This window comes from Caloenas nicobarica, chromosome 37 (genome assembly GCF_036013445.1).
Source record: "Caloenas nicobarica isolate bCalNic1 chromosome 37, bCalNic1.hap1, whole genome shotgun sequence".
Taxonomy (NCBI): Eukaryota; Metazoa; Chordata; class Aves; order Columbiformes; family Columbidae; genus Caloenas; species Caloenas nicobarica.
The window spans coordinates 298,601-312,144 of record NC_088281.1 but is presented as its reverse complement, the minus strand read 5'-3'; the positions used below and the strand labels follow the sequence as shown (position 1 = coordinate 312,144).

General features: G+C 56.0%; 1 protein-coding gene across 1 annotated transcript; it reads right to left on the bottom strand.

The window, feature by feature from the left end:
* Positions 1–2,316: 2,316 nt before the first annotated feature.
* On the bottom strand, positions 2,317–13,015 carry HNRNPL (heterogeneous nuclear ribonucleoprotein L). The gene is given in 14 exon segments (XM_065655172.1): positions 2,317–2,461; positions 2,543–2,638; positions 2,717–2,774; positions 3,700–3,901; positions 5,241–5,362; positions 5,437–5,669; positions 5,672–5,719; positions 6,460–6,531; positions 11,067–11,139; positions 11,228–11,324; positions 11,777–11,862; positions 11,961–12,198; positions 12,296–12,414; positions 12,775–13,015. Coding segments are annotated over 14 exon segments (1,728 nt in total). The 5' UTR covers positions 13,000–13,015; the 3' UTR covers positions 2,317–2,402.
* Positions 13,016–13,544: the final 529 nt, after the last annotated feature.

The following is a 13,544-nucleotide window of genomic DNA, read 5'->3' as shown; positions in this document are numbered from 1 at the left end:
GGGGGAACTGGGGGGCACTGGGAGGGACTGGGGGGCACTGGGGCTCACTGGGGGGCACTGGGGGGACTGGGGGGCACTGGGGGGACTGGGAAGGACTGGGAGGGCACTGGGGGGGAATGGGGGGGACTGGGAGGGACTGGGGGGCACTGGGGGTCACTGGGGGGACTGGGGGTCACTGGGGGGACTGGGAGGGACTGGGGGGCACTGGGGGGGACTGGGGGGACTGGGGGGACTGGGGGGCACTGGGGGGGAACTGGGGGGAACTGGGGGGGACTGGGGGGGAACTGGGGGGCACTGGGGGGACTGGGGGGCACTGGGGGTCACTGGAGGGACTGGGGGGGACTGGGGGGACTGGGGGGACTGGGGGGACTGGGGGTCACTGGGGGGCACTGGGGGGCACTGGGGGTCACTGGAGGGACTGGGGGGGACTGGGGGGACTGGGGGGGACTGGGGGGACTGGGGGTCACTGGGGGGCACTGGGGGGCACTGGGGGGGAATGGGGGGGACTGGGGGTCACTGGGGGGACTGGGGGGGACTGGGGGGGACTGGGGGACACTGGGGGGGAACTGGGGGGGACTGGGGGGGACTGGGGGTCACTGGGGGGACTGGGGGGAACTGGGGGGGGCTGGGGGGACTGGGGGGGACTGGGGGGGACTGGGGGACACTGGGGGGGAACTGGGGGGGACTGGGGGGGACTGGGGGGACTGGGAGGGACTGGGAGGGACTGGGGGTCACTGGGGGGACTGGGGGGAACTGGGGGGGGCTGGGGGGACTGGGGGGGACTGGGGGACACTGGGGGGACTGGGGGACACTGGGGGGGAACTGGGGGGGACTGGGGGGGAATGGGGGGCCTGGGGGGGAACTGGGAGGGACTGGGGGGCACTGGGGGCCACTGGGGGGGACTGGGGGGCACTGGGGGGACTGGGGGGCACTGGGGGGGCTGGGGGTCACTGGGGGGACTGGGGGGAACTGGGGGGACTGGGAGGGACTGGGGGGCACTGGTGGGGAACTGGGGGGGACTGGTGGGGAATGGGGGGCCTGGGGGGGAACTGGGAGGGACTGGGGGGCACTGGGGGGGACTGGGGGGGACTGGGGGGGACTGGGAGTGACTGGTGGGGAATGGGGGGCCTGGGGGGGAACTGGGGGGGACTGGGGGGACTGGGAGGGACTGGGGGGGAACTGGGGGACACTGGGGGGGAGGGAGTGGGGGGGACTGGTGGGGAATGGGGGGAACTGGGGGGGACTGGGGGGGAATGGGAGGGACTGGGGGGCACTGGGGGGGAATGGGAGGGACTGGTGGGGAATGAGGGGGAACTGGGGGGAACTGGGAGGGACTGGGGGGGACTGGGGGGGAACTGGGGGCCACTGGGGGAACTGGGAGGGAATGGGGGGCACTGGGGGGGCACTGGGGGGGAGTGGGGGGGACTGGGAGGCACTGGGGGGGACTGGGCTGGGGGAAACTGGGGGGAAGTGGGAGGGATTGGGGGGACTGGGAGACACTGGGCGACACTGGGACGGACTGGGGGGGGTCACTGGGAAGGACTGGGAGGGACTGGACTGGGGGGAACTGGGGGTCACTGGGAGGGATTGGGGGGACTGGGGGGGACTGGGAGGGACTGGGGGGCATTGGGGGGGATTGGGGGACACTGGGGGGCACTGGGAGGGACTGGAGGGGACTGGGGGCACTGGAGGTCACTGGGGTCACTGGGGTCACCGGGGGGTCACTGGAGGGCCTGGGGGGTCCAGGGGGACACGTGGCACCGGGAGTGGGTCAAAGGTCAAGGTGAGGCTGGAGGTCACGTGGGGGCTCAGGCCAGCCCGGGGGTCAGGGGTCAGGGGGTCACCGCCACTCACGTGTCCCCCGCAGCGCGCGCAGCCCCGCGGCCAGCAGCGCCATGGGCCCCGTGCGGTCCTCCGAGGGGCGGGGCGGCGGATAGAGCGCCGCCCTTTCCCTCACGTGACAGGGCCCGGGGCGGGCGGCGACTTCCGCTCCACCTCTCTGGCGGGGCGGAAGTGCCCCGCTCCTCCCTACCGAGGCGGAAGTCCCCTGCTCTACCGAGGCGGAAGTGGCCCCCTCCCTCTTCCTACCGAGGCGGAAGTGGCGCCTTCCTCTGTCTCCCGGGGAACTCCCCGCTGCGGGGGGGACACACAAAGCGCGGTTTAATCCCCGCCCCGCCATTCCCTGCACCAAACCCCAATATCCCCCAAATCAGGGTGTGTGTTTTCCAAACGAGTTTATTGAAAGGCGTGGGGAAGGGGGGGGGGGGGGGGGGGAGCACGTGTCCAACCGTTCTCCTTAAAAATGGGGGGGGTGGGAGCGGGGGGGGGCAGCGGGCGGGCCTTGCGGCCCCCCCGGCCTTTAAAAAAACGGGGGTTTGGGGGCGCACGAAGCGGGGGGGCCGTTAGGAGGCGTGCTGGGCGGTGGAGAAGCAGAGCTTGAGCGTGTAGGGGTACGGCCCGTCTGCGGAGAGAGAGGGGGGGTCAGCGGGGCCGGGGGGGGCTCGGGGGGGGCGTTCGGGGTCCCCCCCGTGCCGTCACTTACTGGGGTTCTTCATCTGGTAGTGGTTGAGGAAGCCGAGCGTCTCCAGCGCGTCGCTCTTGGAGTCCCACTCCAGCAGACCCGAGGAGCTGCGCTCGCCTGGGGGGCGGCCGTGGTGACCCCCCGGCAGCGCCGCCGCCCGCGGCGCCCCCGGCCGCCCCCCCGGCCCCTACTTACTCTTGCCCGAGAAGACTTTGACGGACGTCGGGCGCTTCACCCCCAGCTCGTCGCAGATCTGGGGGGGAAACGGGGGGAAATGGGGGTCAGGGTGGCGGGGGGAGGTGGAGGGGGGGGGAAAAAAGGGAAAAGAGAAAAAAGGGAAATGAAAAGAGGAAAAAGAGGAAAAAGGAAAATGAAGAGAGGAAAAAAAGGAAGAAGAAAAGAGGAAAAAGGAAAATGAAAAGAGGAAAAAAAGGAAGAAGAAAAGAGGAAAAAGGAAAATGAAAAGAGGAAAAAAGGAAAAAGAAAAGAGGAAAAAGGAAAATGAAAAGAGGAAAAAGAAAAGAGGAAAAAGGAAAATGAAAAGAGGAAAAAGAAAAGAGAAAAAAGGAAAATGAGAGGAAAAAAAGGAAAAAGGAAATAGGAATAAGAAAAGAGAAAAAAAGGAAAAAGAGAAAAGAAAATAGTAGAGAGATTAAAAAGGGAAAAAGAAAATAGTAAAAAGAAAAGAGAAAAAAGAGAGAAGGAAGAAAAGAGAAGGAAGAAGCCAGAAGGAGAAGGACGATGCAAAATAACGGAGGAGAAGGAGGAAGAAAAGGGAGAAGTGAGAAGGAGAAAGAAAAAGAGGAGAGAAGAAAGAGAAGGAAGAAGTGGGGAGAAGGGAACGGAGATGCGAGGAGGAGGAAAAACGAGAAGGGGAGAGGAAGAAATGAATGAAGAAGGGAGAAGGGGAAAGAAAAAGAGGAGAGAAGCAAAGGAGGAAATGGGGAAGAAAGGGAAGAGAAGGAGCCGGGAGGAGGAGGAAAAATGAGAAGAAAAGGGGAGAGTAAGAAGTGAAGGAAGGAGAAAAGGGGAAGGAAAGAGAGGAGCGGAACGGAAGCGAAGGAGGAAAAGAAAAGGAGGACATGGGAGGAAAGGGAAGAGAAGGAGCCACGAGGAGGAGGAAAAACGAGGGAAGGGGAGAGAAAGAAGTGAAGGAAGGAGAAAAGGGCGGCGGGCACCTCGTAGAAGTTGTCCTCGGTGACGTCGAGCGGCGCGTTGAAGAAGTGCAGCACGTTGCTGGGGTGCTGGATGCGGTTCTTGGCCGCCTGCTCGGGCGTGGAGAAGCGGTTGTTGCGCGAGCCGCTGAAATCCTTGTAGCTGCACGACCCGTCCTCCAGCCCGTACGACTGGCCCGGCATGATGGCCTGCTGCTTGGACACGCTGCGGGGGACGGGTTACTGGGGGGAACCGCGTCGGGACCCCCCCGGGGGGCTCAGTGTCCCCCCGGTTCAGGCGGAGCGGATGGGGTTGGGAAGCGCCCGGAGCCAGGGTGGAATGGAAGTGACGGCGCCGAACTTGGACGTCTGGTGTCATGTTCATCGTATTCTTTTAGTTTTTCTATTGAGTGTAGTATAGTAGATTTTCTATTCTATTCTATTCTATTCTATTCTATTCTATTCTATTCTATTCTATTCTATTCTATTCTATTCTATTCTATTCTATTCTACTCTATTCTATTCTATTCTATTCTGTTCTTATATTGGTCATTATATTAGCTATATTAATCATTATATTGATTACAGTATATTATTCCATTAATTATAGCATATCAATTATTATATTAATTATACTAATTAATATACTATATTATCATATAGTATTAGATTAATTTATTATAATATATTATTAATTATATTACCATATCAATTATATAATAATAATCCTATTATACAGATTATTATATTGATGATAGTATATTATCATACTAATTATATTATTATATTAGTTATATTATATTAATATACAAATTATATTGATTATTGTGTCAATTATATTAACTATCATACTAATCATATAGTAATTATTATATTGGTTATATATTAATTATATTGTATTTATATTAACTATATTAATCATTAACTATATTATATTGATTATAGTACATTACTATAGTAATTATAGTATATTAATTCTTATATTGATTATAGTATATCAATTATTTTTTGGTGTCAATTTTGGGGTTGTTTAGCATCCGTTTTTCGGTTGGTTTGGGGTCAATTTTGGGTTGTTTCGGGTCCGTTTTTTGCTTGGTTTGGGGTCAATTTTGGGGTTGTTTCGGGTCCGTTTTTTGCTTGGTTTGGGGTCAATTTTGGGGTTGTTTTGCGTCGATTTTTCAGGTTCTTTTGGGTCAATTTTTGGTTGTTTCGGGTCCGTTTTTCGCTTGGTTTGAGGTCAATTTTGGGTTGTTTTGGGTCTGTTTTTCGCTTGGTTTGGGGTCAATTTTGGGTTGTTTTGGGTCCGTTTTTTGCTTGGTTTGGGGTCAATTTTGGGGTTGTTTCGGGTCCGTTTTTCGCTTGGTTTGGGGTCAATTTTGGGTTGTTTTGGGTCCGTTTTTCGCTTGGTTTGGGGTCAATTTTGGGGTTGTTTTGCGTTGATTTTTCAGGTTCTTTTGGGTCAATTTTTGGTTGTTTCGGGTCCGTTTTTCGCTCAGTTTGGGCTCAATTTTCGGGTCCGTTTTTCGCCCCGTTTGGGTGCCCCCCCCGGTGCCGCGGCCGCTCACCAGACGTTGAGCTTCTGCCCGAACATGAAGTTGTTGTTGAGGTGGGTGATGGCGCGGTCCACGCCGTACCCGTCCGCCATCTCCACCATGGCCGCGCCGGGTTTGCTCTTCATGAACTTGACCTTCAAACAGACACCGGGGGGGGGTTAATAAGCCGCCCCGCCCGCCGTGGCGCCCCTGATAAAACCGCTTGTACCTTCTCGACGTTGCCGTAGAGGCAGAAGATGTTGAAGACGCGGTCGCAGTTCATCTTGGCCTGGTCCAGCCCGTACACCATGAGCACGGGGCTGTCGGCGTGGGGCCCGTACTCGGGGGGGGGCGGCGGGGGCGGGGGGTGCCCGTATTGGGGGCCGTAGCGCCCGGGGCCCCCCCGCCGGTGCCCCCCGACCGGGGGGCCCATCCTGCGGCCTTCGTAGTGGGGAGGGGGGGCCCGTAGCCCTCGTCGTGGTAGTGGCCGTGGTACCCGCCATGGGGGCCTCCTGGGTGGGGGGGAAGAATTGGGGACCCCCCTGTCGTCACGATAACCCCCCCATGTCGTGATACCCCCCCCATGTCGTGATACCCGCCCCGTGTCTGATACCTGCCCCCGCCCCGTGTCGGGATAACCCCCCTAAGTTGTGATAACCCCCCCGTGTCGTGATACCCCATGCTGAGATAACCTCCCCCCCGAGTCGTGATAACTCCCCTGTGTCGTGATCCTCCCCGTTTCATGATCCCCCCTCCCCGTGTCGTGACCCCCCCGTGTCATGATCCCCCCATGTCGTGATAACCCCCTCATGTCTGATACCCCCCATGTCGTGACACCCCCCTGAGTCGTGACCCCCCATGTCACGATAACCCCATGTCATGATCCCCCCGTGTCGCGACAACCCCCCCATGCCGTGATCCTCCCATGCCGCGATCCCCATGTCACGATACCCGCCCATGTCGTGATAACCCCCTCGTGTCTGATCCCCCTCCCATGTCACGATAACCCCCTTGCATCTGATCCCCCCCCCCATGTCGTGATAATCCCCTCGTGTCTGATCCCCCTCCCATGTCACGATAACCCCCTTGCGTCTGATCCCCCCCACCATGTCGTGATAACCCCCTCGTGTCTGATCCCCCTCCCATGTCACAATAACCCCCTTGCGTCTGATCCCCCCCACCATGTCGTGATAATCCCCTCGTGTCTGGTCCCCCCCCCATGTCGCGACAGCCCCCCCATGGGGGTACGTACCGTACTCAGCGGGGTGGTCGCCCAGAAGCGGGGGCTGTCGCTGCCGTTTGTTGGGGTTCCCGCTGGGGTCTCCTGGGGGGGGACACACACATGCCAAAGGTTAAAAGGGTTTTTTATTTGGGGGGGGGTGGGAAACGCTCCCCAGGGTGCCCCCAGGAGCCTTGGGGGGGTTTTGGGGACCCCCCAAAGGGGGAATGTGGCTCTGAACCCCCGCGCCCCCCCCAGCTCGTCCCAGCGGGGATGGAGTGGGGGGGGGGTGTCAATTTTGGAGCCCAAACCCCCCCAAAAACTCTGTGTCCACCCCACCCCCAACCACCAACCTCCCCCCCAAAATGCTGCGGCAAGGGGGAGCGCCCATCAATTTATACCTAAAATTAACCTACGGAAGGCGAAATTTCAAATTAGAGAAAAAAAAAATAGAAATTAAATAATAAAGTGCCAAAACACCCCTCCCCCCCAAGAATCACGGTCACCAAACGTCACCGGTTTTGTCCCTTAACCCCCCCCACCCCCGGGGGGGGTTGCAGAGATGGGTTTTTTGGGTTGTAAAATGGAAAAATGGGGCTACTTACAGCAAGGGGGGGGGGGGCACAAAGTTACAAAAATGTCCTTGGGCATAGAAAAATTGCTGGATTTCTCTTACCAGGAGCGAGTTAGGACAGTTCTGAAAGGTGGCGCGTCCAGCAAGCGAGCGCTGCGGCCCCTGCATTACATGGTTCGACAGTCACACACACGGCAAAGCCCCAAAACCGCCAAAAATCCGCTCAAAAAACCCACCGGCGGGCTCAAGAAATAACGTCTCGTGGCGTTTGATCCTCAGGGAGAACCGAGGACGCAAAGGGGCGAGAAATGAGAGGGTTTTTTCCTCCGCGTTTCGCCTCGGAAATGCTGTGTGGAAATTGGTGTTCGGCCTCCTGAAATTGGACATTTTTTTTTTTGTGTGGAAAATGGTGTTGCTCTGTGTTCGGCCTCCTGAAACTGGACCTGTTTGTGTGGAAAATGGTGTTGCTCTGTGGTCCGCCTCCTGAAATTGGACATTTTTGTGTGGAAAATGGTGTTTCTCTGTGTTCGGCCTCCTGAAATTGGACATTTTTTGTGTGGAAAATGGTGTTTCTCTGTGTTCCGCCTCCTGAAATTGAACCTTTGCTGTGTGGAAATTGGTGCTCCCCATGTTAACGCCTCCTGAAATGTGACACTTTTGGGTGGAAAATGGTGTTTCTCTGTGTTCCGCCTCCTGAAATTGCACATTTTTGTGTGGAAAATGGCGCTCCCCATGTTAATGCCTCCTGAAATGTGACACTTTTGGGTGGAAAATGGTGTTGCTCTGTGTTCGGCCTCCTGAAATTGGACATTTTTGTGCGGAAAATGGCGCTCCCCATGTTAATGCCTCCTGAAATGTGACATTTTTGTGTGGAAAATGATGTTTCTCTGTGTTCGGCCTCCTGAAATTGCACATTTTTGTGCGGAAAATGGCGCTCCCCATGTTAACACCTCCTGAAATGTGACACTTTTGTGTGGAAAATGGTGTTGCTCTGTGTTCGGCCTCCTGAAATTGCACATTTTTTGTGTGGAAAATGGTGTTTCTCTGTGTTCCGCCTCCTGAAATTGGACATTTTTTGTGTGGAAAATGGTGTTTCTCTGTGTTCCGCCTCCTGAAATTGAACCTTTGCTGTGTGGAAATTGGTGCTCCCCATGTTAACGCCTCCTGAAATGTGACATTTTTGGGTGGAAAATGGTGTTGCTCTGTGTTCGGCCTCCTGAAATTGGACATTATTTGTGTGGAAAATGGTGTTGCTCTGTGTTCCGCCTCCTGAAATTGCACATTTTTGTGTGGAAAATGGCGCTCCCCATGTTAATGCCTCCTGAAATGTGACATTTTTGGGTGGAAAATGGTGTTGCTCTGTGTTCGGCCTCCTGAAATTGGACATTTTTGTGCGGAAAATGGCGCTCCCCATGTTAATGCCTCCTGAAATGTGACATTTTTGTGTGGAAAATGATGTTTCTCTGTGTTCGGCCTCCTGAAATTGCACATTTTTGTGCGGAAAATGGCGCTCCCCATGTTAACACCTCCTGAAATGTGACACTTTTGGGTGGAAAATGGTGTTGCTCTGTGTTCGGCCTCCTGAAATTGCACATTTTTTGTGTGGAAAATGGTGTTGCTCTGTGTTCGGCCTCCTGAAATTGAACCTTTGCTGTGTGGAAATTGGTGCTCCCCATGTTAACGCCTCCTGAAATGTGACACTTTTGGGTGGAAAATGGTGTTGCTCTGTGTTCGGCCTCCTGAAATTGGACATTTTTGTGTGGAAAATGGTGTTGCTCTGTGTTCCACCTCCTGAAATTGGACATTATTTGTGTGGAAAATGGTGTTTCTCTGTGTTCGGCCTCCTGAAATTGGACATTTTTTGTGTGGAAAATGGTGTTGCTCTGTGTTCCGCCTCCTGAAATTGCACATTTTTGTGTGGAAAATGATGTTTCTCTGTGTTCCGCCTCCTGAAATCGCACATTTTTGTGCAGAAAATGGCGCTCCCCATGTTAATGCCTCCTGAAATGTGACACTTTTGGGTGGAAAATGGTGTTGCTCTGTGTTCGGCCTCCTGAAATTGGACATTTTTGTGTGGAAAATGGTGTTTCTCTGTGTTCCGCCTCCTGAAATTGGACATTTTTTGTGTGGAAAATGGTGTTTCTCTGTGTTCCGCCTCCTGAAATTGGACCTTTGCTGTGTGGAAATTGGTGCTCCCCAAGTTAACGCCTCCTGAAATGTGACATTTTTGGGTGGAAAATGGTGTTTCTCTGTGTTCGGCCTCCTGAAATTGCACATTTTTGTGTGGAAAATGGTGTTGCTCTGTGTTCGGCCTCCTGAAATTGGACATTTTTGTGTGGAAAATGGTGTTGCTCTGTGTTCGGCCTCCTGAAATTGGACATTTTTTGTGTGGAAAATGGTGTTTCTCTGTGTTCCGCCTCCTGAAATTGGACATTTTTGTGTGGAAAATGGCGCTCCCCGTGTTCTGCCTCCTGCAATTGAACCTTTGCTGTGTGGAAATTGGTGCTCCCCAAGTTAACGCCTCCTGAAATGTGACGTTTTTGTGTGGAAAATGGTGCTCCTTGTGTTCCACCTCCTGAAATTGGACATTTTCTGTGTGGAAATTGGCACTTCCCTGTGTTTCACCTCAGAAATTCTGTGTGGAAATTGGTGTTTTCTGTGTTCGGCCTCCTGAACTTGGACCTTTTCTGTGTGAAAATTGGTGTTTCTGTGCTCGGCCTCCTGAAATTTGACCTTTCCTGTGTGGAAAATGGCGCCCACTGTGTTTCAGCTCCTGAAATTTGACATTTCTGTGTGAAAATTGGTGTTTTCTGTGCTCGGCCTCCTGAACTTGGACCTTTTCTGTGTGGAAACTGGTGTTTTCTGTGTTCAGCCTCCTGAAATTGGACCTTTTCTGTGTGGAAACTGGTGTTTTCTGTGTTCAGCCTCCTGAACTTGGACCTTTTCTGTGTGGAAAGTGGTGTTTTCTGTGTTCCGCCTCCCGAAATTTGACTTTTTTTTGTGTGGCAATGGTGCTCCTGGCTGTGCTGCTCTCGCCCGTGTGCGTGTTTCTCTCTTCCGTCACGGAAAAAATAAAAAAATAAACGTGTCTGGGGCTCGAGCGCCGAACTGCGCCGGCCCCGGCTACCGCGGGTTTTTTGCTCTGTTTTACACTTTCTGGTGTTTTTTTTTAGTTTGTTTTCTCCGCTTGACGGTGACTGCAGGAATAAAAAACCAGCGTAAAGCAAAAAGGAATCGCCCTCCCCGAACCCAAAAAACCGCTAGATTGACTCCGATCTCCGGTCAAAACGCCGCTGGGTTCGTTCTGAGGCCCCTCGGGGCTGTGTTTTCTACTTCTGTGTACGTTCCTGGGCTCGATTTGCTGCGCTTTTGGTAAAATAAACCTTTAAAATGTCTTTTTTTTTTTCCGCGCTGGAGAGAATCCTTGGGCCGCGGTGTTGTGTCCTTGCTGTAACTGGTGCTTGTTTGCTGGTGTTTTCTGGTGTTTTTGCTGGATGCTGCATGTTTTATTGTTTTCTCCAGTAAAAAGTTGGTTTTTTTAATAAGTTTTTTCTAACACTGTGTGGTGTATGTGCGGAATTCGCTGGAATCCGGGGCGTCCCCCCCCCGCGATTTATGTGGCAAATCGAACCGTTCGGAGCTGGGAAAGGCCCCCACGTTACCCCCCGCTCCCACCCCCTCCAAAATTACAGGGGTTTCCCCCCCCGCCAAACACCCCAGCTTTAAAAAAATAAAGCGTTTCACCCCAAAAAAAGCATCGCCGAGGGTGTGTCCCCCCCCCCAATTCATCACCCTCCCAGTTTGCCCCAGTTTGGTAAATCCAATAACAGGCACCAAACCCACACGGCGCTTCCCCCCCCCCAGCCCCAAAACCCACTAGAAATCAGTGAAATATTAAAAAGCCACCAAACACAGAGACCCCCCCCTCGCTCCAGGCGTTGACACCCCCTCGAACGTCACGCAAAATGAACCCCCAAGCAGGGTTTTTTTCCCCCAAAACGGCACTGTGAATTGCGGGTGCGCAATGGGCGGGGGGGGGCAGCTAAAAAACGCCCCCGGGTTTTACCTTGTCCGCTGAGGTTGGGGTTGGTGTAATCCCAGGTGTCCTGGTCGTTCTTAAACACATTCAGGCGGGTGGGCTGGGGGAAAAACGGGCAAAAAAGGGTCAAACGGCAGCAGGGGGGGCGCAGAGGGGGGGAATATTGGATATTTTCCCCATTTTTTTACCTTAGCGTATTCGATTTTCAGCGTGCAGCAGCCCGAGTAGATGTCGGCCCCGTTGAGGGAGGCCTTGGCTCGCTGGGCGCTCTGCACCGAGTCGAATGTCCGCGGCATTAAGGACGTTTATGGGACTAAAATATCGGTTTTTGGGGGGTTTGGGTGTCTAAAAGCGGGGATAATAATTAGAGGAATGCTCAGGCCGAGCGGGATGAACCAGAACGTGGCCAAGTCAAAATAATAATTAAGGAAACGCTCGGGTCGAGCGGGATGAACCAAAGCGTGGCCAAGTCAAACGTCCGCGGCGTTAAGGACGTTTATAGGATTTAAAATATCATTTTTAGGGGGCTTTGGGTGTCTAAAAGGGGAGGTAATAATTAGGGGAATGCTCAGGTCAAGCGGGACAAACCAGAACGTGGCCAAGTTGAAATAATAATTAAGTAAACGCTCAGGCCAAGCAGGATGAACCAAAGCATGGCCGAATTGAAATAATAATGAAGGAAACGCTCGGGCCGAGGCCAAACTGACCCCCGTCAGAAATAAACGGCGTGAGGATATTCCACCATGGCCTGGACGCCGTTTTTGCGGAAGATCACGATCCTCTGGACGGGGCCGCAGGGGTTGCAGATGGTGTAGAGCACGTCCTGCGGGCCGGGAAAGGAGGAAACGGCGTCAGGGACCCCCCCAAAAACGCACCGTGCGTCCCCAAAACCCTCGACGGGGGGTTCCCCCCGTCACCCACCGTGGTGATGGAATAAATGGGGTTGAGGATGGTGAACAGCAAGACGTTGTTGACCCCCCTGGAATCGTCGGCGTCGCCCGGGCGGGAGATTTTCTGGCTGGTGGAGTAATTAACGAAGGCGGGGTGGCCGGCGATGTAGATCTGGTTGTCGGCGGCGTAATTAACGGCGTTGCAGGCGCCCAGGATGTCCTCGAACTCCACCAGCGCCTGGCGTTTCTTCGGCATCACCACCACATAGCTGCGGCGGGCAAAATTGGGGTGATGCGGCGGGGGGCGAACCCCCAAAACGTCACCATTCCCCCCCCCCCCCCCCCAAAAAAATAACGTCCCCTCACCTGATGGGGCCGAATTCCTGCAGCGCCTCCACCAGATCAGCCTCCACGACGCCGTCGATCAGGCCCCTGATGTGCACGACGGGCGACGCCGGCGTCTTGTGGGGGTCGTCGTAGTTTTCCTGGGGGGGGGGACACAAAAATCGGGTCAGTGCACACCCCGAAAAGCACCTTTATTCCAAAAATTTACATCTATTTGGGGCAACCACCCTGGGAATCTCACCCACGATTGTCACCGGGTGGTTTTGAACTTGGTGCTGGGGGGTGGGGGGAAACCAGGGTGTCCCCCCACCCAAACCTCTTCCCGTTTTCCCCTTTTGTGGGAGGTTTAAAGCCATTTTTCTCATTTTTCTTCGCCCTCACGGTGCTGACCCCCCCCCTGCCCCCCCCATTTCCAGCCCGCTCAGGCCCAACCCTCGACCCCCCCCACCCCAACGGGCACATTTTCCCCTCTCACGCCGCCCCGCCCCGGCCCCTCTCACCGCTCCGGCAGCTCCGGGCCCGCCACCGGCCCCCCCCGGCCCGCCGGGCCCGTGAGGCGGCGGCTCCGCGTTCTCCGTCTTTTGGCGCTTGGGAGCTCGGCCGCCCTCGCCGTAGTAACGGCCCGAGCCGCCCCCGCCGCCCCCGCCCGCCGCCATCTTCCCCATGTCGCCCCCGCGGCCGCTGCCCTCGGCGCTCTGCGGGCCCCGCCACCGCCGCCGCGACATGGCGCCTCTGTCCGCCGCGCCGCCTCCGCCACGCCCCTATTGGCCCGCCCCTCCGCCACTCAAGGCGGGGCTCCCGGCCCATTGGCTGGCCCCCGCCGCCGGCCCCGCCCTCCGCCCTCATTGGGCCCGCCGGCTCCTGCCCGTCAGGGGCGCCGCGGCCTTCTATTGGTGGCGGTCCGCGGCCGTCCGCCCGCCCTCCGAAGTGGTTGGCTGGGGCGGGTGTCTGTCAGGACGGCGCCCCGCCCTTCTTCATGGCCCTACGCTCAGGCTCCGCCTTCGTCTACGCCTCCGCGGTGCTCCCAGAGGGCTTTTCGGCGGCGGCTCGTCAGCCTATTGGTCAACAGCAACGTCAATCAACTGTCCTGCGCTCTGATTGCTTTCCCTCACGCCCCTCCCAACCTCTTCAACCTCTCCCGCCAGGACACCTCCCCTCCCATTGGCTAACCCTCCCGCCTATCAACCCCCTCCCGCGCTCTGATTGGCAGCCTCCCTCAGCCTTCTCTTCGGATTGGCCAGCGCCCGTTTGCCCTGGCCCCGCCCACCAC